The sequence below is a fragment of the Pongo abelii genome, chromosome 4 (assembly GCF_028885655.2).
Source record: "Pongo abelii isolate AG06213 chromosome 4, NHGRI_mPonAbe1-v2.0_pri, whole genome shotgun sequence".
NCBI classification, from domain to species: Eukaryota; Metazoa; Chordata; class Mammalia; order Primates; family Hominidae; genus Pongo; species Pongo abelii.
In genome coordinates, this window is record NC_071989.2 from 20,077,167 (window position 1) to 20,103,752 (window position 26,586).

General features: G+C 36.6%; 1 protein-coding gene across 2 annotated transcripts in view; it reads right to left on the bottom strand.

The window, feature by feature from the left end:
• The window catches only part of CDH18 (cadherin 18), a 366,676-nt gene that overhangs the window by 250,502 nt on the left and 89,588 nt on the right, over positions 1-26,586 (bottom strand). For both annotated transcript variants that reach the window (XM_024247646.3, XM_024247650.3), the window contains exons 2-3: positions 25,679-25,973; positions 203-322 (exon numbers count right to left, since the gene is read on the bottom strand). In XM_024247646.3, the coding sequence (XP_024103414.1) occupies positions 203-322; positions 25,679-25,973 (415 nt within the window). The remainder of the gene's footprint in view (positions 1-202; positions 323-25,678; positions 25,974-26,586) is intronic.

Sequence of the window (26,586 nt, forward strand, 5' to 3'; positions counted from 1 at the left end):
TTATCAATATAATAGGGAAAGCATAATATATGTACATTAATTTATTTTCAATTATTACATGGTTTTAGAAAAAGTGAGGATATGTTTAAAATATGGTAAAATCACACTATCTGATGGAAAAGAGCATATGGAAATAAAAACCATTGCTTTGCAACTTACTGTAGCAAACGCTTGCATGCGAGTTATGTGTAAACGCACTAACCTGTTTTAGGGTCGACAGAGAAGTAGGGTTGTCCCTGGAGAATGCTGTAAACCACCCGAGCGCTGTTTCCATAGGTAGGGTCATCTGCATCAGTAGCTGTCACCTGTAGAACAGAGGTACCTGTGCATTCAGGAAAACAAATTTTAGTGTGTGATGGCATTTAGCATATGATTAATTTGAACACAGAAAATGGGTATGCTGAAATAGCTATGGAGATCAGTACTGGTTGTGTCCTAGTAAATTGAATTAAATTTATGTATAAAACATATTACTTGCTTTCTTTCCCTGCCAACAACTGTAATGAAAGAGAGTCTAAAATATAATATTGGTCTCAGACCTTTTAACATGGCTCTTTATGTGTTGGTAACATTGTGAATGATGGTCTCTTTTGATTTTCATTAAAAAAGCAATAAAATATAACCAAGGTTTGGTTGGCTTGCACTCATATATCAAATTGCTACTAATTTTGCAGTTAAATCAGAGGTATGATAAAGCTGTATATAGCATGTTTCATGACTGTTCTGAAAACTGGAGGTGGAATGATTTGTGATTAAGTTGGGAAGGTGGGTGAGTTGATATTAAATTATCAATGACATCACAACACTCCATTCAAGTCATTTTCTGTCTTACATATTCTTTTTATTTATTACCTGCATAATTAATGAGTCACATAACTGGTCTCCTTTTTTTGTTTGTTTGTTTGAGACATGAGATGGAGTCTTGCTCTGTCATTCAGCCTGGAGTGCAGTGGCACAATCTTGGCTCACTGCAACCTCTGCCTCCCAGATTCAAGCAATTCTCCTGCCTCAGCTTCCTGAGTAGCTAGGACTACAGGCACCCTCCACCATGCCCAGACAATTTTCGTATTTTTAGTAGAGACAGGGTTTTGCCATGTTGGCCAGGTTGGTCTTGAACTCCTGATCTCTGGTGATCCGCCCCCCTCAGCCTCTGAAAGTGCTGGAATTAAAGGCGTGAGCCACTGCGCACAGCCAACTGGTCTACTAAATTCAAATCTCATTCCTTTAGTGTCTTGTACACAGTGCCAACATTGCACTGGATTTTTTAAAATGAAAATGAATTGTAAATTCATTTATAACATTTAAAATACTGTATTTTGAGGTAATAAAATTATTGAATTAGTATGCTCATATCTTTGTGCTTACTTTTTAAAACACAATTTGCATAATTAGATATACCTATATATTATTTCAATTGTTTCTAAATGAAAACTTAATCTAAGTATAACATGACAACCATATATTAAGGGATATACAACTTCATTGCAGAATTAGTGGGTAAGAATGCTCATCTGAGAATTCACATCTATTCATAAAATGTACCTGATGAATCATCTAATGGTGCATACTTGATATCTTATTCCACATCACTAGAAAAATTCCACCTATTAATTTGGGTTATCTATCAAGTAAAAATATTTTTACAATCAATTGATCTTGTATGGAATTTTGTATTCATTTTGGTATTTGAATATGGAAGCACTGACAATTAATAGTTTTTTATTTTAGTAATTATGTCAATGATTCAGGACCTAATGTCTGTTCAACTAGAAAATTTGTACTTCTAGGCCTGGGCATGGTGGCTCGTGCCTGTAATCCCAGCACTTTGGGAGGCTGAGGCTGGGGGAATCACCTGAGGTCAGGAGTTTGAGATCAGCCTGGCAAACATGGTGAAACCGTGCCTCTACTAAAAATACAAAAATTAGCTGGGCATGGCAGCACATGCCTGTAATCCCAGCTACTTGGGAGGCTGAGACAGGAGAATTGCTTGAACCCGGGAGGTGGAGGCTGCAGTGAGCTGAGATTGTGCCATTGTACTCCAGCCTCTTCAACAAGAGCGAAACTCCATCTCAAAAAAAAAAAAAAAAAAAAGAAAATTTGTACTTCTGTGTTGAACTTCAGACACAACTTTAGGGAAAGCTTGTTCTGTGTCTTCAAGGGATCCTAGAAAATAGAATTAATATGCCAAGTTCACCTAACAATCCTTATTAGCATATCATAAATATGTATAATACATTAAGGATTCTGGCCCCTAAATAGTATTTTAACAGTGAGACTCTAAGAAGAAATATGACTTGCAATTATCCATCCTTAGAGGATGAGAGCTGTGTTATGTCTAAAAGAGATTTCAAATTACAGACCAATAAAATAGCATGGTGACAGTAACTGCTGTTTAGAATGCTGAGAAACTGGGTCACTCATACACTGTGGATAGAAGTGTGATTGTTTGGCAATTTCTTATATAACTAAACACACTTTTACCCAATAAATAGAATAGGGCATTTCATTTTTTTTATTTTTTTATTTTTATTTTATTATTATTATTTTTTGAGACAGAGTTTTGCTCATGTTGCCCAGGCTGGAGTACAATGGCTCAATCTCGGCTGATTGCAACCTCCACCTCCCAGGTTCAAGCGATTCTCCTGTCTCAGCCTCCTGCGTAGCTGGGATTACAGGCACCCGCCACCACACCCAGCTAATTTGTTCTATTTGTAGTAGAGATGGGGTTTCACCATGTTGGCCAGTCTGTGAACTCCTGACCTCAGGTGATTCATCTGCCTCAGCCTACCAAAGTGCTGGGATTACAGGTGTGAGCCACTGTGCCCAGCCGTAGCATTTTAACAAATAAATAAAAACTGATGTTCACAGAAAAACCTGCTTACAAATACTCATAGTAGCATTGTTTATGATAGCCCCACACTGGAAACCATCCTGATGTCCTTCAATGACAGACTTGTTAAACGAACTGGTACATTCATACTATGAAATATTACTCAACAATAAAAATGAATAGACTATGGGTACATGCAATCTTCAGGGAATCTTCTATGTATGAATCTTCAGGGAATCAACTAAATGAAAATTAAGTAAATCCCAAAAGGTTGTATACTATGATTCCATTTATATAGCATTTTTGAAATGAAAAAAATTTAGAAATGAATAACAAGTTATTATTTTCTGGAGATTTAGGGAGACAGACTAGAGCAAGGAAGTTTAGTATAGCAGGGATGCATAACGGATCCTTATATATTGGAGCTGTTCAATATTTTGATTATGGTAACTGATGCATAAATAGGCACAGCTGATAAAATTCTATAGAACTGAGCACACTCATACACACAGACATACACACGCACACAAATTTATACAAGTAAATCTAGGGAAACCTAATGACAATCAGTAGATCGTACCATTTCAATAACTTGGTTATGATATTGCTTTATAGTTTTGCATGATGTTACCATTGTGAAAAAAAAATTTGCAAAATATTACCACTACATGCGAATCTACAATGGTCTCAAAATTACAAGTATTAAAGACAAAGATGTGTTCTTGCCTTTGTGCACTCCATTCTTAGAGAGGTAGTTTGGGTTTGTGTGTCCTGTGAGTTTTCTCAATATACCACTAACCTTTCTGGCTTGATTAAATCGATTCCCACCACAAACTGTCCTGAGCTGGTCACATATAGACTGTCTCTTCCACTATAAAGTATAATAATTTATTAACATAACATATTAAGGACTTTTTTTTTTTGAGACGGAGTCTCCTTCTGTCGCCCAGGCTGGAGTGCAGTAGCACGATCTCGGCTCACTGCAAGCTCTGTCTCCCAGGTTCATGCTGTTCTCCTGCCTCAGCCTCCTGAGTAGCTGGGACTACAGGCGCCCACCACCACGCCCGGCTAATTTTTTGTATTTTTAGTAGAGACGGTTTCACCGTGTTAGCCTGGATGGTCTCGATCTCCTGACCTCGTGATCTGCCCACCTCGGCCTCCCAAAGTGCTGGGATTACAGGCGTGAGCCACTGCACCCGGCCCATATTAGGGACTTTTTATGTGATGGCACAACACTTGATCCATAACCAATATTCAACCCTCCAGCTTATTCAGAGAATACCACTAGGTAGGCATCTACAACTAAAAGTTGGTTTTGAAGACATTTTCACTGGTACCTCACTGAAAAAAATAAAATAAAACAAAATCTGTTGTTAGGTACCCAGATTAGACTTTAAATGTGCAGCAAGCTTAAAATATGGCTAAAAATGATATAAAATTATTTCAATTAAAGCTTTCTTTGAAGGCCAGGCACAGTGGCTCACGCCTGTAATCCCAGCAATTTGGGAGGCCGAGGTGGGTGGATCACCTGAGGTTGGTGGTTTGAGACCAGCCTGACCAACATGGAGAAATCTCATCTCTAGTAAAAATACAAAATTAGCTGGGTGTGGTGGCGCATGCTGTAATCCCAGCTACTTGGGAGTCTGAGGCAGGAGAATCGCTTGAACCCGGGAGGCAGAGATTGTGGTGAGCTGAGATCACACCACTGAACTCCGACTTGGGCAACAACAGTGAAACTCCGTCTCAACAACAACAACAACAACAACCAAAATCTTTCTTTGATCTGATAAGAGGAGTGTTAACAGTTCTAGGCACATAGAGATTACTGGGACTCGGGAAAGGGAAAACGACAGAAAACAGTAGAATAACGACCATTAAAAAACTAGGCTTATAAACTCCTCAGGTTTTAAAATTAGCTCTGGCCCTGAAATAGCAATTTAAGCCTAAATAGTTTTTAATGTCTAAATAGCAGTCCCTGGGCAACCATTTCATGGAAAAAGCTCAGAAGTACAAACAGTGCAAGATCATTCCTCATTTGCTGTAATAGGCTAAATTGCCACATGAAAGAAGGAGAGTTGCTCTGTTTAGCTTGGGGTGTCTATAAAAGTCCAGCCTTGTTAAGTGAGAGTTGAGATACACGAAGGCAGTGACAAGTTGAATAAGGAAAAACAAGAAAAGGAGATGAAAAAGGAAGAAGGGTAGCATGGTGATACTGACTAAGTGATTGTTTAAAGTAACAAACGAAAGTTAGTAGAGCAGACAAGAAAATATATATAGTAACTCTCTGCCCTGATCCAAAAAAGAATGGTCATTAACAGCTACATACATTTCTGCACAGGAAGTCTCACACAATTCTCTTTGTGTGTGAAGCAAAGAGCAACAAATCGCCTCGTGTACTATGTGTACTGTACTTCGGTAGTGCCTGAAGGCATCAGCATACCACTTTGAGTACACAGATTGCTGGTTGAAGGGAGCACACACACACATGAACAGCAGAGCCCAACTAAATGCCAACCCATCAGAGAACAGAACGGGGTGGACATAAATAGCAGGGATGGAAAAGAAATCTCTTGCCCTACTGTTCAAGGATCTTGTACTAGGTAGGACTGGAAAGAAAGCTTAAGGCTGAAAGAAAAATATATTCGTATCTTAAATTCTTGTTTATTTGAAATCTAGATGGAAAAATTATAAGACTTGGTATTTTCAGTAATTCTTTATATGAGACAAAAGTGAGTGCTTTTATTAACGCTATAGGCTAAATGTTCATGTGTCCCTCAAATTCATATGTTGAAATCCTAACTTCTAATGTGATGGTATTTGAGGGTAGGGTTTTTGCAAATACCTTGTGAGAGCAGATCCCTCTTTATTAAGAGATTAGTAAGTTTATTAAGAAGGCCCCAAAGAGCTTCCTCATTCCTTCTGCCATATGATGACACAGCAAGAAGATGGCCTTCTGTGAACCAGAAAGTGTGTCATCATCATGGAATCTTCTTGCACCTTGATGTTGGACCTCCCATCCTTCAGAACTGTGACAAATAAATGTTGTTTAAGCCACCTAGACTATGGCTTTCTGTTATGTGAGCCCAAATAAACTAAGACAATCAATTAATCAATAAACAAAAAGTAAATGAATAAGTAAACTAATCAAGGTATATGTCATGGGTTAAATCATATCCTCCAAAATTGATATGTTGAAGTCCTAATCCCCAGTACCTCAGAATGTGACCTTCTTTAGAAATAGTACTTTTTAAATGAAATTAGTTAAGAGAAGATCATGTCAGAGTAGTGCGGGCCTCTAATCTACATTGACTGGCATCCTTTTAAAATGAACAATGTGGAGAAAGGTACATATACACAGGCATAACATCATGTGAAGATGAATGTAAATATCAGGGCGATGTGTCTACAAGCCAAAAACACCAAAGATGGTCAGCTAACCACTAGATGCTGTGGGAAAGCTGTGAAACAGGTCCCTTCTCTGTTCAGAGAGAACAAACTGCTGACACCTTGTTCTCAGACTTCTAGCTTCCAGACTGTAAGATAATACATTTCTGTTGTGTCAGCCACCCAGTCTGTGGCACTTTTGTAGGGCAACTCTAGCAAATGAATATGGTGTGCTAGAGTTTCAGTGGGAAAAATTGACATTTATTCTCATAATTTATAGTTGCTTTTTAATCTGGGCAAAACTATGACGTTACAAGTCAAGAAAAAAATATGTGTAATTGTGTATTATGTTTGAAACCAGATACATCATAAGAGAGATAAAATAAAAAGTCATTGTTACAAGTAGATTACAGTAAATAAAGATGAATATCTAATATTTTTGAACATCAGGCGCTTCTAATGATCTGCCTGCTGATATTTTTAAAGTTAGTTAATGCATTATATTGGGCACTTTAATAAAGAATTTTATCACTCGTTAAAATTTCAAGTGAAACAGATTATCAGTATTTATATCTCTATGTCTGAGCAATTCCTCTATTTACACTGTGTGCCCAAATTTTCTGCATAGTAGAAAAGAAAAAAAATCATTACCCTCTACAGTGCTAGACTTCAAAATGGAAATATATAATGTCTAAAATTCCATTCTTCCACCAGAATATTAAAACAGGAATCTAATTTTCTCTGGGAATTATTATATAGATTTGATGAATAGATATTAAACCAACAGTTCCTCTCCCTAGATAATTGGTTTCTTAATTAAAGAAAAATCTTTCAAAAGTGCTTTAGAAGCATTCTTAAATTTCGAAACTGTTTCCCTTAAAAAATATAATCACAAAAATATTGTATTTCAAGTTTCATTGGTTTTTGGTATACAATATTTTCATGTTAAATACTTCCTACGGTACACAGTTAGCTGTTCCCATGCTGAGGATTAGTTTCTCTCAGCTGATGTTTTATACAAATCTGAGAAAGATTTAAGTACATGAGAATGCTTTCAAGATATCTTTTCTACAATAAAACTTAAGTCTTATTTTCTTTAGGGATTGCCCTGTGTCATTCTCATTCTTTTCATTTGTTTTTTGGTACTACTGCTTTATAAATAGCACGTATTTTGCAAAGATGCATATCAATGAGAAGCAGAAAGAGTAGACTTCCTGGTAAGTTTCTAAAGACGAATTTGAAATATTTAATAAGGCATTTTTATACCAAGCAAATATTCTCTGAGACTGCAAATTGTTATGCATGACTTGTCAGGGTTAACAGCTCTGTTAAAATCTCAAGAGATTCTATGTTGAATAAGAACTTTGAGTAAAAATAAACTGGAGATTTACGAAGGCTCAGAGTACCTCTCTGAAGGAATCTCTCAGGGCTTAATTCTCAGAAGATTTTCCCAGGAAATGTGAAAAAGAAATAGTCGTCAAGATACAACTTAAATTTCATTCTATACAGGAGAACTGTAATTTCACCAACAGACCAATAACACTGCATTCTAGTCACTGTGTAATTTAATAAAGTCTTGAGTATTAACTCAAGTCATTGAATTGAAAAGAAAAAAACATTTCTGCAAGTACACATATGAAACATCTGGGCTGAGCACCAAAACAAAATTCACTATTTTGTGTACTAACTATAAAGCCACAGCAATTGTTAATTTCTGTGCACTTTCAATAGGATCTTATTTATGGCACTAACTAATGTGAAATTTCACATTCACATGTACAATTTGTATTCTGTTCCATAAATGGAAAAAATAATAATCAGGGAAATAATATGTATTAAGTGCCAATGATGTGGAAACCCTCTGTTATAAGCCACTGAATTTAATAAAATAATTAAGTTAACAATAATCTATTGAGAAAATGACATTTAATACTGTTTTACCCATAGAGAAGTTGAAGTTCAAAAAAGTTGTATAGTTGACAATTAGAGAAGGCAAAATTGAAGTCCAGCCCTATCTATTTTGATATGTAGCAGTCTTTCTTATATACACTATTACTTGACCCAGTCAAGATCTGCTGAATCTTGTTTAATAGTTACAATATTTTCTGCCTTTTTGCTTTGTGTGGTCCTTGTTGGAGTATAAGGACAGTCCAGATGCATCTACTTGGGCAGAAGAAGCTTTCTATCACATTTCCCATAGTGAAAGGCCCAGGCGGTAAGTCCATTTTGTCAAATAAGAGTATGTGGCAGAATACTTAGAAGGGAGTAATATCCAGGTACTAACAACACTGTTGTGCTCTTCTGCAGCCTTGTGGAATGCTCATAATTCTCTTCATAGTTGTACAGAGTAAATGGCTGTAGTGAAAATTGACTGGACTGATCGTATGCCCACTAGTCTTACATATCTTACAAGTATATTTGCATATTATCTCAAATTGATTTCCTACCCTGTCCTGCTCTGCTCTGCTTGCAGAAACTTAATACCTGTCATTGACATTGACACGCTTTCCTTACCAACAGAATAAGGGGAAGTTATAGATGGAAACTGAAAAACAAGAATAAGTCAATCTCTCTGTCTCTGCCTTTCTGTCTCTCTCTCTCACCTTCTTTCTGCTTTGGATGATGTCTCTGGCTAAGATTGCAGTACTGCAGTGGTTCCAGCTCCCTTTCAGCTGCCCCCTACCATAGTCCATTCTATAAGATCCAGGTTCTGGGCTTAGGTAATACTACTCCTCTCAGCCTTAAGGGAGTCATACTGCTGCAGTGATTGTTTCATAGGATACTATTTGACTTTTCAGTCCCTCCATTTTTGTAACTTGTTCTCAATTTTCTCTATTTGTCTAAGTGCCAGTTGATTTGTTTTTCTGCTGGAACTTTGATTGACACAGAAGGTATTAACAGATTTCTCCCCATTGCTCCTTTACCCATTTTGAAAGTAATGACTACACACTACCAAACATAAAGGTTAGGTTCTATATTTGATGCTAATATAGTGAGTACAAGTTGAGTATCTCTTATGTTTGGGACCAACGTTTCAGATTTCAGATTCTTTTCAGTTTCAAGTATTTGCTTATACATAATGAGATACTTTGGGGATGGGACCGAAGTTTAAATATGAAATTCATTTAAATTTCATACGCATCTTATTTCTATGGACTGAAAGTAAGTTATGTTTTTAATAATTTTGTGAATGAAACAATATTTGTGTACATTAAACCATCAGAAAGCACTATCTCAGCCACCTACGTGGACAATCTGTGGTTGTTTGGCATCACCACTATTTCTACTCTGAATTTATATTGCTACTGATAAACAATCATTTTCACACAGAAGTACTAAATGGTAAAAAAAAAAAAAAAAAAAAAAGAAAGCATGCAATTAATGCAGTGAAAAAGTAATGCATTTGTAGTAGCTAAGTAAAAGAACAGCATCACCAGAATACATATATTAGCCATTAAACAATAAACTAAAATGTTACTGTCTACTGTATATTTTTTTTAGGAGAGAATAAACATCAGAAGCAATTGAGGGAACAGGAAGTGGTTCCTCTGGAGATGAGGAGGCTTTCTGCTGGATGGCTATTTAAAATTTTCTCTCTAGAGTCACTTGCCTTATTAGCAATGGCTTACATCTTTGATTTTATAGATGGACAAGATTTTTTGTTCTGTTACAATTGCACACTACTCTAGTCCTACAATGAACCTATCACATATGTTCATCATATAGGCACTTTTCCTCAGTGTTAAAAAATGTCATCTTCAGCCAGGCGCAGTGGCTCACGCCTGTAATCCCAGCACTTTGGGAGGCCAAGAAGGGCGGATCACGAGGTCAGGAGATCGAGACCATCCTGGCTAACATGGTGAAACCCCATCTCTACTAAAAATTAAACAAAAATTAGCCGGGTGTGGTGATGGGCACCTGTAGTCCCAGCTACTCGGGAGGCTGAGGCAGGAGAATGGCGTGAACCTGGGAGGCGGAGCTTGCAGTGAACCGAGATCGCGCCACTGCACTCCAGCCTGGGTGACGCAGCAAGACTCCGTCTCAACAACAACAACAACAACAACAACAAAATGTCATCTTCATCATCACGTGAGCATTCAGACAGTTTTGGACTTTGGAGCATTTTGAATTTCAGATTTTGGAATCAGGGATACTCAATCTGTTGCAGATTCTCATTTTAAAACAAGAATCTGGATGCCTTTGCATTCAAAAACTTGAATTACTCAGCATATTAGAACCTGACAAATACATATATATGGAGAGAGAATGTTTAAGAACTCAAATAATTGTCGAAGTATTCTATCAATTATCTCTCTAATGTGTGATATGTTTTAGAAATGGTTTCTTGAGATAAGCTTCCATTTTACTTAATGAAGTTGAAAGTAATGGTGTCAGCATCAAGAATTAATGCATAAGCCTGCATGGTGGCTCACACTTGCAATCCCAACACGCTGGGAGGCTGAGGCTGGTGGATTGCTTAAGATCAGTAGTTTAAGACCAGCCTGGACAACATGGCAAAACCCTGTTTCTACAAAACACACAAAAATTAGCCAGACCTGGGAGTGCACACCTGTAGTTCTAGCTACTCAGGAGGCTGAGGTAGGATAGTCAATTGACCATCACAGGACAAGGCTGCAGTGAGCCCTGATTGTGCCACTGCACTCCAGCCTGGGTAACAGAGTGAGACCTTGCCTCAAAAAATTAAAAAATAAATTAATGCATTTTTTAAAACTATGAGAAAGGCCTAGTGCCTTCCTATAATTTAAAAAAAATTATAGGCTCATACCTATAATCACAGAACTGTGGGAGGCCAAGTTGAGCTCAGGAGTTTGAGCCCAGGTATTCAAGACCAGCCTGGGCAACATAGAGATACCTAGTTTCTACAAAAAAAAAAAAAGGTTTTAAAATAAAAAATTATACAGATGTGGTGGCACACACCTGTAGTCCCAGTTAATCAGAAGGCTGAGGCTGGAGGGTCTTGAGCCCAGGAGTTCAAGGTTGCAGCGGGCTATGATCATGCCACTGCACTCCAGTCTACGTGACAGAGTGAGACCCTGTCTCAAAAAAATAAATAAATAAATAAAATAAATTGTGACACAGCTATATCATCAAAATCAAGCATTTCTTGTTTAGCCTTTATAGTAATGAAGCCCATAAGGTATCTTTATGAAGGACTCCTTAATCCTGAACACCCATGGGAATATCTGCTTCCTTAAACAGTTCTCTCTCTTGTAAAGTTTAATTGCTCCCATCTAAGATTTAATTTGTTTCACCAGGGTGAAACAGCTTGGGACACAATATTGTTATCAGAATGATTAGTATATTTCATCTTTTATATCAGTCATCTTCGGCACTAGATTCTTTCCTTTTAACTCTTCTTTGTGTGAGGAGTTAATATTTGATCCATGCATACTTAACCTTGTAAAACTTGTTTCTTCTCACCTACAGGCTGTCAAACTTTAAATGGTCACACAACTGGAGCCTCTGATGATAGCTTCCTTTTACCAGGAACCCTCAGATAGGCCTCTGAGGGAAATCTGAGTTCCGGTTTCCCAAAACAGCATCCCCTGTCAGCAGGGAGTAGCTAATATCAGTCATGATCCCTATTCTAACAGCAGTTAGATGCACCTCTTCAGAGGAGGAAACGACACAGGCAGGAGGCAGAGAAATCCTAAGCATACCAGGGGCGGGTATGCCATGAAACCTCATCTTCAAGCTAAAGACAGTTCAAAGCCTGAAGACCAAGCTACAAGTCAAATTCACAGACCAGATTGAGAACCTGTCTTCCTCTTTGTGGTGCTTTCCTTTGATTGAGCTTCACCCTTCACCTATTTTACATATACCTACCCTTTCCTAATTGTTTTTACACTGTTCCCACCTTTGACTGGTGCCTTTGTTTTAACCTTTTTCCAAACTCTTGAATGGATCAGTACATACTTCTTTATCCTATGCCTATAAAAACTGCAGACTCAGCCACACAGATGACCTGACTTCAGGAGAGACAACTCAACTCTCCCATCTCTTCTCCACTGAGAGCTGTTTGGTCACTCAATAAAATTCTCTGCCTTCACTACCTTTCAACTATCAGTATGACCTCATTCTTCTTGGATGTGGGACAAGAGCTTAAGACTCACCAAATGAGGGTGCCCAGAAAGTCTATAACACTGGCCCTCTGACCTTGCCGATGGAGGGCAGCTGCCTCGCATGACAGAAGCAGCAGCGGGTCCAAGCCAGTCCCGGAGCCATGCCAGTCCTGGAGTTGTGGGCAATAGCAGGGTAAAAGGCTGACTGAGCTGCTAACATGCCTCTTTCCACTGGACAGCAGACAGCTAATTAGCATACTGTAACATCCGCTCTGGGGCTTGGGTGTCTCAGGCATCACTGCCTGGGCATCATCAAATTCCCTTCAGGGTGACACACCTGATCTGACTGCAGCTTCACACAGAACTTGCTCATGTGTTGATGCTCAAAGCAGTTGGCCAGACCCCACACTTGCTCGCTTACATGCTCCCTCCTGCCAGGGGCTGAGCCCAGTGGGCTGAGTAGGTGGGGTGTTCCCTGCTGCAGGTCCAGCAAATGGGGCAAGAAAAGTCCTGTGCCAACTTTATGCTGTTCTTGTTTAATGAATGCAACAAAATTTCACAGTGTTCTCTGCAATGAATCATTATTCTGTTTGTTCATTTTAATCCTTGTCTTTTATCTTGTTGCTTTATTTCCAAAAAAAATGAAAGAAAAAAAAGCAGCTGGTTGATTGAAAGAGAAATAGCACATTATCATTTAAAAACTCAGTTATGTTTTCCCCTTTCAATTGGAATGCTACCTCTTAGTAAGTGTGGCTGGAATGCATTGATATTCTTTCCAAGCTTGTTGAATACTCTTCTGTTTCCAAAGCAGGAGTAACTGCATCAGAAGAGGGGGACTTGTGATATTTGTCTATTGATAAGACTGTTTTCTTTTATTTTGTTTTTGTCCCCCTGTGGTATGGACGTTTTGGTTTACTGGAAGTTAATTTCTGCTTAATTCTTGTGTCACAATATTCCTTTTTTGAGCCATCCTCAGAAAAATTCACCAAAGGCCTTATGGTAGAATAAAAATATTTTTTCTTGGATTGCACAGAAGAGATTAAAAAAAATCTCTTCCTTATTTTGAAAGCTTCAATTTAATAAGTTGTCCAGGTGTCTTGTATTTACAAGGACTTTCTTGGACAAGATAATGTTCTCCTTTAATGTTTAGGGCTATACATTTGATCTATCTCCCCGTGCTGCCCACCCCCTGCCCATTAATCCAATTTCAATGTCTTCAGTGCTCTAGGAATTTTTGGAATCTCTTATCCACTGTTGGTACCCTATCTTATTATTGTGGTTTCTTTTTGAAATATTTATGGTTTCTTTTTGGAATATGGTCTCTGACATGTCAAGGGCTAACATATCAGAAAGATATATCTAAGGGTAAGTTATATTGCAATAACAAACAAACCCTAAATCTTAGAGTCTTTAAGCAATAAAAGTTGATTTCTCACTCACATACTCTGAAATGTGGTTGGGCTGGTGTGGCTTTGTTGCAAGCTGTCCTCCCTCGGAGGCAAATGCTGCTGAGTCACTACCCTCCATAACACAGGTGAGTGTTTGCAAAGCATCTAACCAGGTAAATAAAAGTATAGACAGTAGAATATTATTGGCTCACCACATTATATAAATGTATATTTAAGACAAAATTAAACATGGTGGAACAGAGTTCATGAAACGTCGCTTGGAATCACTAAGTTCTTTATGTCGCTGTCAACTGGTCTCAGTGGTTGCTTTAATCACATGGAATCTGATTCCAAGTGTATTTTTAGTTATAAAGCAGTCGCAACATAAGTGCTGCTCTTATATCTCTTTGCTGAAAAGACAATAGGGAACCACTCCCATTCAATCTCTTTTTGTTAAATGTATTGATGATACTGGATTTTTTTTTTTTTTTTTTTGAGACGGAGTCTCGCTCTGTTACCCAGGCTGGAGTGCAGTGGCGTGATCTCCGCTCACTGCAAGCTCCACCTCCTGGGTTCACGCCATTCTCCTGCCTCAGCCTCCCAAGTAGCTGGGACCACAGGTGCCCACCACCACGCCCAGCTAATTTTTTGTATTTTTAGTAGAGATGGGGTTTCACCATGTTATTACCCAGGATGGTCTCGACCTCCTGACCTCGTGATCCTCCCAACTCGGCCTCCCAAAGTGCTGGGATTACAAGTGTGAGCTACCGCGTCCGGCCGATATTGGATATTTTAAGTTAGAGAAGTCACACCTATACTTTGTAAGAAAAATAAATACAAGTCCAGTGCTATTTCTCTTAATGAAAGCAACCTGAACAGTGTCTTGCATGCCTTTCTATAACTCTATCTCTGCTCATTCAAAGGGCTATAATATCGTTTTATGCATATATACCTACACTAAACAAAACACTGTGCATTTTTACCCCACCCAATAATTTTTCATGGATATCTACATGACAGTTATGTAAAAGATTATTTTTTTGAAAATTCAGGTAATTTAATTGGAGGAAAGAATTAAAAGAATTTTAGAAATAATCAGATGAGACATTTATGATTTGAGTATGTATGACAACCATGAAAATTAAATCAACAATTTAAGTTGGTATCTCTGAATAAAGCACTTGAAATACTGGACCAGGACATTTTTATTAAGATACAACACAAGAATTCAAAATCCGCTAATAAGGAACACTTGAACGTAACAATTAAAATTTTGTTCAGTGTGGGCAACATTGTAAAACCCTGACTCTAATAAAAATACAACAATTAGCCAGGCATGGCAGTACACGCCTTTAGGTGGGAGGCTGAGGTGGGAGGATCACTTGAGCCTGAGAGACCAAGGCTGCAGTGAGCCATAATCGTGCCACTGCACTCTAGCTAGCCTGGGGAACAGAGAGAGACATTGCCTCAAAAAAATAAAAAATTATAGATAGCTTCACATGTGGGGGAGACATGACACAGAAGAATCACTACAGAGTAATATTCTAGTAAATTATTGATCTTGAAAGATAAAGAATGATATCTTCTTTTATAATATATATTCTTATATAATTAAAATAACAGATGTTTAATAGAATTTCTGTAGCTATCTTACATTCCACATGGCTTATTGTTGCATATTTAGATTTTTCTAGTTTTTGTGTGTGTGTTTGTTTTCTACAGTACATAATAAATTACCACAAACATTGCGTATAACAAAAGCCATCACATTTGCTTCTATGTGTGGGGGTGCTTGTTTCTTGGTATCTACATGGACTGTTGTGATAAACTTAGAGAGTAGTACCCCCTTTATGAAAGGTCACAACTTCCACAATATTCCATGGTGTTTCTGTGTGGCACAGCAGCAGAAGATTTAAATTGGCCATTTAGCTTGTACAGGACAATAATATCCAAACTGGATTTCAAAGTTTTCTCCTTGCCAGAGTATGAGTACAAGAAAATTTCTCTATATACTAAAATAGGAAGTGAAATTGGCTGAGAGAAACTCAGAGGATTTCAAGAAGATGTGCAATTACAACAGAGAGAATGAATTCATGATGATCAAGGACTATCACTGAAAACCAGTGGGAACACAGAAGTCTGGTAGAAAGCAGTAGGGACCCGTGATGGCACTGCCAGTCCTCTTCCACACTGGGCCTTCTCTCTCCGTGATGTGCCCTCACCTTCTACCTTCACAGTGTTTTTTTCTCTATCCAATTGCTGTGTCTCCCCTCTATCCTGACCATCGTGCATTCACTCTCTATCTGATCATGGTGAATTTTCTCTACACCCAATCACTGTGCATTCATTCTATACCCAATTGCTGTATCTTCTCACTATATCTGATGCTGTACTTTCTCTCTAAACCTGATCATTTTGTCTTCTGTCTATACCTGACCATTGCATCTTCCAGCTATACCTGATTGCAATGTTTATATCTGACTGCTGTGCCATTTTCACTCTAAGCCTGGTCACTATGCCTTGACCCTAAACCTGGTCATTTTGTATGTGTGTGTTTTTTTCAGATTACTTGGTGCCTTCACTCTGTATCTAATCACTGGGCCTACTCCACATCCCTGACATTGAGCTTTCACTCTGTGCCTGATCACTGAACATTCACTGAACACCTGACTCCTAGGAAATGGACAAAACTATCCAAAATTATGCCCCCCCCCAAAAAATTATCCAAACAGAATTAGAAATCAGGTTCAATTAAAAGTGAGGGGGATTATCACATATCCTGATTGTTTAAATAAAATAAAATTTCAGTATATGTCCTAATACAGTAATTTCAGCGTTTGCTTAAAATCTTTTTCAACTTATAAAATGATACAAACAATTTTAATTTATATGCTTTGATTAAAAGATAGGGACAACAACGTCGAATGATTAATATTTTTAGTGATATTTGAATGATGACAAGTGTCAATTTTGAGATTTTTTGCTTTATTCTATTTCCTCAGTAAGAAAGAAACAGCATAAATTATTATTATGACCTATATATGTGACATTCCAGTCAATTTATGTAATTAATAAGAATGATTCTAATGAGAAAATCGACTCATGAATGGATATGATAAATATAGGAAAAATGTCACATTTAAGAATAGTCCTCAGTCTCTGTGAAAATGTATATAATTTGGGTTTACTCATTCTATACATATTTTATTTATTACCTATTTAGTTTTAGACACTTTGTTAGGTGCACATGATACTGAGATTTCTAAAATATATTTTTAAGGGACCTACAGACCACTATAATATCAGGTGATTTCAAAGTAATTTATAATTAAAGGTGGGAGGTGCTAAAATAATAAGCCAAGGTTGCTCTAAGATCAATTGTAGTAAATATTTTGTTGTTTATTTTCTTTAAAAAAGACATTCTCTACTTTAGAGAAGTGCTACATTCCAAAGCCAAATTATACACCTCAATGATCCATTGATCACTGTAATAATTTCACTTATTATATTTTTTAGAATTACCTATGCATAACCTGCTTCTTTAAACTGCCAAGAATCTCCAACTGGTTTGTTTTGTGTTTCAGTTTTCTACATTGAGGCCTATACACGTGAAAGTCATTCTTTTGCTATCATATTTTTTAACACATGATGTACCAATTAAATCTGTATGAATGTGGCCCAATTTATCCAGAAAAATATGTATCTTCTAGTCAAGTATTTTCTCTTACGAATTGACCAGTTTTATCAGGGAATTCCACGTCTGGCCTACATTCATAAAAAGTAAGTGATAAGAGGGTAACCACGTACTCTGGGGCCTACCAATGAGCAGAGGGTGGGAAGAGGAGAGGATCAGGAAAAATAACTAATGGTTACTAGGTTTAATACCTGGGTGATGAAATAATCTATACAACAAACCCCACGACACATGTTTACCTATGTGTCACATAGGTATATGCACATCCTGTACATATACCATTGAACTTAAAATATAAGTTTAAAAAAAGTAAATGGAAAGACTGAGGAATCACTTGAAGAGTAAAATGCAACCTAGTAAATCACATCAATCATTGAATAAAAGTTAAAAACTCCGTTGGTTTATTGGGCCTTTTTTAAATTTACAACAACAAATTTAAAGATATGTAAAAAAAATAAAAAGAATCTTTACCCAATGAAACAGATATTGGAACAATTATGTTCCAAAAATTAAGAGCCAATATTTCTACAAAATCTTTCCTCTAGATGTAACTGTAGGTGGAAAGGGTTGTCATGTACTTGTTCAATAAATATTTACAGAATATCTTGCTTCAAGTGAGGCGATACAATAACAGAATGCAGCAAAAGTGGAAAAACAGAACTTCTGAGCGTCCTCTCTAAAACCCTTAGTATTTTTGCTCTTATCCTCTTGAACTACCGCCCTAAGAATGCACACGAAGCAGGTCCCTAACTGGAGGATGAGATACCACGGATCAGAGACAAGCCACCCAGCTGAGACCCCAGAAAAACCAGCTGATAACCAGCATCCGCCACTGCACGTGAGGGAGGCACCTGCGCTGCTCGAGCTCCTAGATGACTACAGTACAATGTATGACCCTAGCGGAAGAGCAGCCTGGCCCACCAAATTATGAGCAAATAAAACAATATTGTCTGTGGCTACTAAATTGTGGGTGGGTTGGTTTGTACAAAACAAGCTAACTTACACAGAAGAATAGTTACGCAAATAAAGAAGAAAATTATGAAACTTGCAAAATTTTGTCTACTTTCTGGTTTGTCAGTTGTCCAATGTGTCTCTTCATGAATACGACAATGTTCCATGTAGAATTAGAGTGCTGGCTGTACTTTATTGAAATGATCCCATTCTGAACATCATGCCCCAGGGTAATGATTTTTAAACGGCTACTAGAATCTTGGCAGATGTCCAGGGTGAACATCCCAAGATATTTGGGCAGAACTAAATCAGCGCTCCAACAAGAAGCACAATAAAGTCAGCACAGCTGGTGTCTCTTCTTGTTGCTCTGCAGCAAGAAACACAGCTGCAAATGGAACAGCCTGGGGCCTTAGAGATTGGAGGTGAAAAAAAAAGACATGAAGAAGATTAGAGATGTTTCAATACATTTCCAAGAAAAAGGAACTTTGCAGTTAAACAGTCTCCTTTTTGTAGCCGCAAAAATACGTTTGTTATATTGAACCTAAAGTTTATTAAATGTATACTTATAATTCTGTTAAAATACAATATTTTATTCTCTCTCATACATTAAAAATTACTATTTCTATAACCTGTCACTACCTGTTAAATGCTTTTAAATGGTATTTAATGATAGGTATACTTTACTAATACACAGAAGAGTTAAAAATTTGTACATTTTCATACAGAAATATTTATTTGAAAAAGAAAGTAGTAAAGTTTATGTTCTGCCAAATTACATTGTGATCTGTTATATGATTTTTTTGAAACAACTTCTAGATTTAAAACATTTTTTAAAAAAATAATGACTGCAATAGAAACAAATTTCAGTTAATACAATTATAGAAACTCCCGATTCTAGGTGAAAGCAAGACTATAATTGCAGAAATTTGAGAATGTCTCCATAAAAAGAGAAGAGATAAAATTATTCTTGTTTTAAATAAAAGAGATATGATACACACAATTAAGACAAACACCTTTACCAGCTTTTTATTGCTAATTTTATGTCTGTATTATTGCTAAATTTCTTAGTCAGTTATGATGTGCTTTTCATGTGAAAAGTGTAATACCGTTTACAAATACAATTTTATTCATCTTAATTTCTAAAAACTTTCACTTGATGACTGACTGGAAAACCAGGTATCGTTTCATCTCATGGTCATTTTCATCTTTGCATCGTGATAAACACATTAACTCATTATCTCATATTTTAACTGTCAGTTCTGAAGACTATACAAATGAGACATGTAATGTAACTATAGAGAAAGATATTGAAGTAATTCCATAAAATAATTGATAGAAGGTGGTAAAGATCAAGACTGACATGATAATGTACTGCATATCACAAAAAAAGGAAAATTTAAAATCTCAAATTTGCATTGATCAAATATGTACATCTATTATGGATTAATCCAGGTTACATTTGCCCTCAATAATATTATAATTATAATGCCATTCTGTTCACATATGTTTACTCTTGAAATTAATTATTTAGATAAATATATATAGTGTATGTGTATATATATACTTATCCATATGTATACATGTAAATATACATCTATATGTATATGTCATCTATGTATCTATGTATATATGTCATATATGCATATATACACACATACATATATACGTGTATATATACATGACACACACACACACACACACACACACACACACACACACACATATATGACATGCAGTACCTTACTAGGAACCAAACATAATTCAAGGGGTCTTCTAAATGCAGGCTATACAATACACAATTTTTTTTTTAATGAGAGCCATCATGGCTCCCAAGTAGCCACGCCATTACTCTTCCTTCTATGGGTGCAAATAACTTCATTTTATTCCACGACTTTCCTCAGTGTTTTCATACTATTGTGCACTTCAAGATGACAATTAATATTTAAACACCGCAATTTCTTACCTAGCCAGAGAGAACATATTTCTGTTTTAAAGTTCATGGCGTGAGCATTCTGGCACTATGAAAGTCTCTCTGGACAGGATTATAAATTTAACAAATATATTATTCAATTTGTGTTTCTACTTCGACATTTTTATTTCTTTATATTACATGTTCCCTAGGGCAGTAGTTCTTAACTGAGAGCATTTTTGTCACCCAGATGACATTTGGCAATGTCTGAAGACATCACCACTTTGTGGTTGTGGGAGGAACACTACCGCATTTATTAGGTACAGGCCATGACTGCTACTAGACATCCTACAAGGCACAGGGAAGACCTTCACAACAAAGAATTATCCAGTCCAAAATGTCAATAGCGGAAAGATTGAAAAACTCGTTCCTAGGAGTATATAATTCCCTAGATAATTGGTGAAATTACATTGTGTAGATCAAAAAGATACATACAAATCTTACATTAAAACATGCTTTAGAAACCACTTCAGTTTATTTTTGCATCTTTCTGTACTGAGCCATCCGCAATGTCTCAGACTTTGTCGGCAGATTATTGCCCACCGACAAGAAATATACAACCACATTATGCTTTTCTCACTGGCAATATAGCACACTGCAATTACTTGGAGTGGCTCCATAATCATTACTTAGCGAGAGATGCAAGAAACAATAATCTGATAAAATCTTGCACACCAAGGAAGTCTCTGGTACTGCCTTTTCTGTATTCTTGTTACATATTTGCAAAGCTATATAGAAAATCTATTATTTGCATGATCTTCCTGTTTATTTCCCCAAAACACACAAATGCACACACATGGGTACACACACACACACGCACACATGAACACATATCCCAAGCTGGACTATATTTTTTAATCATTTTATGCTGTATGTCAAATGTCCATTTATTTCACCTTTTCTCACTGATAAATCACCATTCATTATTTAAGATTCACTGAGGACGTCTTCTCTCATCCACAAGCGGGGCCCCCTGTCCAAGTCTACGGTTCCCCTATTTTGGTGCTTATCAGACACCATATTGAAATTTTCTATTTGTAAATCTGCAGTTTGTTCAAAGATAGTGGTCTTGTTTCATTAACCATTTTATTAGTAGCCACTATCACAGCTCTCAGCACATAAAGTGCATTTACTCTCTCTCTCTCTCTCTCTCTCTCACTCAAGAAAGAATTGAATAAATATGAGAGAGATTGTTTTAATGATTCAAAACTGAATTAATGAGTATGTGATAAAAAAAGTAATTTCATCAGGCACCACATGTTGATAAAAATTTTGTTGTCACCTGCTTACATTATTATTAGTCTTCAGTTAGCGTTAGAAACCAGTATATTTTTAAGTGTTAGTGTTATAAAAATGATTTTTATTACATATTTAGAACCACTTATTCCTTTCATACCATATAAAGCCACAACCTAGTGTTTAGAAGCAAACCTTCAACAATGTGTGTGTGTCTATTTCCTTTAGATATTTTCTGTGCATGTACATGCATATTCTGCAACACATCTGTATTCTCTAACAAAACTAGGCTATCTTAGTATCACAGAAGGGAAGCCTGGATAGTCATTAGATAACTAACAGTAACTACCCAAAGGGAAGAAGCATGATCCCATATATTTGTAACAAACGCTATATTTCTGTCTATATGCATATAGTCCAGTAGGGCTGGCAGAACACTAACTGCTATAGATCAGCAGATACCTTGTCTATCAAAACTATGACACCATCCTCTAATTGTTCCTTGCCTCTGATCTCCCTATAGTAGCTTACAATGAAGACTGGCAAACTCTTTTTTTTAATAAAAGAAAACACTGTAAATATTTTGGGCATTGTGGGCCAGCGATATGACCTTCATCCCAAACACCCAGCTCTGCCATTGCCGTGCCAAAACTACCACAGACAATCTGCAAGTAAACAAGTGTAGCTGTGTTTCAGTAAAAGCACAAAAACAGAGAGCAGGACAGATTTGCTCCCCCTGCCATTGTCTGCAGATCTTTGCCTATAATATCATCAACTTTTTGTTTCTAAAATCAGAGTTGGCCAGACACAGTGGCTCACACTTCTAATCCCAGCACTTTGGGAGACCGAGAAGGGCGGATCATTTGAGACCAAGAGTTCAAGATCAGCCTGGCCAACAAGGCAAGACCCTGTCTCTACTAAAATTACAAAGTTTAGCTGGGCCTGGAGGCACAAGCCTGTAATCCCAGCTATTTGGGAGGCTGAGGCATGAGAATTGCTTGAACCTGGGAGGCACAGGTTGAAGTGAGCCAAGATCATGCCACTACACTTTAGCCTGGGCGGCAGAGCCAGATTCTTGTCTCAAAAAAACAAAAAACAAAAAAAAACCAAAGAAACAAAAATCAGAGTTAATGAAAATATCACCCATTCTTACGAACACAATATAAAGTGAGTTTCTCCCTCCACTTTCATATCATCCTCTATGCGTTCATGTTACAATATCTATTATATGTTATTACCATGAATGTTATGTATTTGTTTTCCTACAGTAATGAGTGTATATATACACACACACACAAACTTACTGATAAAATATAATTTCCAATATTCAGTTAAGGTTTCCCATAAAATAACTCTTTCAATAGAATCTTGCCTGAAACCACAGTAGCACAGAGAGTTGAAACTTACTCTGTCTTGTCCTTTTTCTCTACTACTTTCAGATATTAAATTTTTGTCCCTCAACCATACTCATCTCAGTAAGAAAACTTAAGAATATTAACTTTTCACCTTTCCCGTCTTTCTTCCCAAACCCCAGATGAGGACTTTGACTTGTTCCCAAGTCCTCAACTCACAGCCTTTTCTGCAAAAATTACTTTATGCCTTATGATTCTCACATAGATTATGTGACATCCTTTTACAATATTTCAAAAATATCCATTCGTATTAACTCAGTGTATACACACACTCACACACACACACACACACACACACACACACACACAGACACATCTATTCCAGAGTTCACTGCTGATAACATTTTTCCTCTCTGTTATTTTCCTTGACTTTTAGATCTCTGTTCTGATTTATTTCAACTATTTTTAATTTCAACTATTTTCTCAAATGTTTTTCTAAATTAGGTAGGAGAATAATAGACCTTCCAGATCCTTCTCCAAATATTTATTTTGCCCTAGCTGATGGATCATATTTGTCTGAACAATAGATTTGGGGCTTCAGTGTTTTCTCTGTAGGCTGTAAATGGGACTCAACTCTCTATCAGATTCCTCTATTTCATGTAATAAATGTGAGGGTAACATATTCATTTTTATTCACACCTAATTTTTTAAAATCTGAATGTTTTTAAAATTTTTTTATTTTAAACTTTACCAGGATTTTCCTATGTTTGATTCTTATTTTACTTACTCTTCCTGGAACTTGGAAAGTCTACTAAACTTGTAAAGTCAGTATATTATTCAAGAAAAATTATGATTGCTCCTTTCCTCCATTTGCTCTTTATTTTTCTCTAAGAACACATGTTATTCACAGGACAGGTCTAATGAATATGTTCTCTAAATCTCCTTTCTTTTTCCCACAATATCCACAATTTTCTGTTTGTTTCTGTGGCTATTAGCTACTTCTTCTAGTCAGTTATGATTTTAGGTACCAGGACAATAATTCAGGTCTAATCAGTTACCATTCATGCCTTCAATCCATAGATTGATTTTCTTTGTTGTTGTTATTTACTTATTTGTTTAAAGCAAAAGGCTCTGAGTTACAGAAATCTGTTTGTGGAGTCTGTAAAAGCCCTCCAATGCTCATATTGGCTACTGTTTAGTATACTGTCTTTCTGGGTAATGCCTGCTTTGCCTGTTTTTCTCTCTAGCGCTTTACCCCCTGTGGTTATGACAGTTTCCTTTGTGCTCCTTGGGGCCCTTACTTGTCTTGCAAATAGCTCACCAGGAGCACTCTCACAGGTGGGAGCACCATAGAGCTCTTTGCCTTCCTGAGGCAGAGGAGATTAGGTTTGTGGGTATCAGTTCCTTGATGTGGCAGAGAGAATTCTGTCCTTGAGTTCCCATGCAAACTCTCACCCACCAGGGTTAAAAAATGCTAAAGGCTTTAATTCCCCCTCGACTCTCCTTGGAGATCAATAAGCCCGAGAGTATTCTGGGCCTCTCTTTGGCTCCTGCAGGCTGGTTCCTGTGTTCTGCTGTGGTCCAGAGGGAAGGAGTTTGGCAACTGCTTTCTCCTCTGAGACTTCAGCTAAGGAAGAAGACCTCACTCTCTTCCTTACCTGCTCCTACAGTGGCTGCAGGAGCTACCTGCCAGCTCAAGAAGACTAACATGGGCTGAAATCTGGAGTTGAGTGAAAAGATGCTACCATCTTCCATTTTTAAAAAATATATATACATATATATATATACACATATATATATTTCAAATTCACAGACTGATTTGATTAGTGACTAAGTGACTATAAGAACCTCAATCTAAAACAATACTCATACATATGCAGTAAAATTAAATATATTAAATCTTTACTCAATAAATATGTTACAAACCTTAGAGTCTCATATAGTCGAAAAGTATTATCGTAGAAGAACCATTTTTAAACTACTTTTTAAAAAATCATCCCATGAAATGAAAAATAAACAAAATAAATTCAAATAGCAACACCACAGAAACCAGTGAGTGGTGAAAAAGCCCCAGATCATTAGGGTGGCTCAGGCCCTGGATCATGGTTCTATTGGCTGCAGTGTAGGCTTTGCATTCAGCTGAACCTGGAATAATGCCTCCTTGGCTATTTTCTAAACATCTGAATTTGCAAAAGTGGCTTAATTATTTATGCCAGTTTGCACATCTTAAAAATGATATTCAAAATACTTCACGGGGCTCTCATATATTTTTAAATAAATAAGGTATATAAATGCTTAGGAATATCTGAAAAGTTTTATTGATTAATGTAGCAACATATATTAACGGTATTATAATTTGGTCATACACTGAAAGCTTAAAAGACCTGGAGACAAAAATTTCAGACATTCTAGAATCTTTCTTCTGTGCAAATAATCAAATTGTGCAGTGCTGGTATGTTCTTAACAATATACATGTAGAATTCATGTGATAGAAGAGCCATATCAATTAAGCAAGTATTCCACGTGTTTTCAAATTTATAAATGTTTCTTTCCCCTTGAGACCCAACTATTACCTACACTTATATGATTAGAAATCAATTTCAATGAATATTATAATTGCTAGACCCAATAGTCTTTAACACTTCATGCCACAAAAAATACTAAAATATTTTGAAACTTCATATTTATATCCCCTCCAGATATATATACAAGTAAAAATTGGTGTTCTAAAGATGACTTTTTGGTTTTCAAAATATGTTAATTGCATAATCACAAAAATGATTTTTCTTACCCATGTCTGACATTTCAGGCACAGTAACAATGTATGGTCCATCTGTGAATTTTGGAGCATTGTCATTGATGTCTTGCACTTTGATGATGAACTCGGATTCAGGTTCAAGAGGTTTGTTTGTACGTCTATCAATAGCTTGAGCATGAAGCACATAGTGGGTCTTCTGCTCTCTGTCTAGGCTTTTTGTTGAGTGGATATCACCCGTGGTATCGTCAATGATAAATATAGTCCCGGCACCCTCTCCAGTAAGGATGTACTTGACAGATCCATCACCTTTGTCAGAATTGGAGTGCAGCTGTGAAATACACATGGAATAATTTAGCATATATTTATATTCCAACCTCACATTATGTTCTCTGAAAACTCCCTATCTATAATTACTTTGGCTATGACTTTTCTTCCCTTTACAGTGTGCCCTGTGTGTTACTACTATCATTTACTTTTCTGCAGTTTTTTTTTTTTTCACTTGGTTAATCATATGGATATTGTTATCATGATTCGTCTAAGAGACACAGTTATTGATCTAAGAAAAAAACAATAAACGATATTTATTAAAACAAAAATAGCCCTTGTAATTTTACTAAATCCACATTCCACTAACTGCCATAAAGTTGGGAAAATAAATTCCCAGTAGATTATTGTTGCCTTCCATACTTGTGAAAATAATATATTTTGTTTTAATTATTTGACATTCTATTTCAACTTTATGACTAGAAAAAAATATCTACTAGGACAAATTGAGGTTGAAATTAATTATTAAAATTTTCACAAAAGAGTCACATATTTAAGTCATAGTCACAGTCATGTGTTTAATAATTTGAAAAAAAAATGAAATCGCCTCTAATATAAAGGGCTTTGATGTAGAATATTAAAAAATAGAGTATTTTTGGCCAGGCACGGTGGTTCAC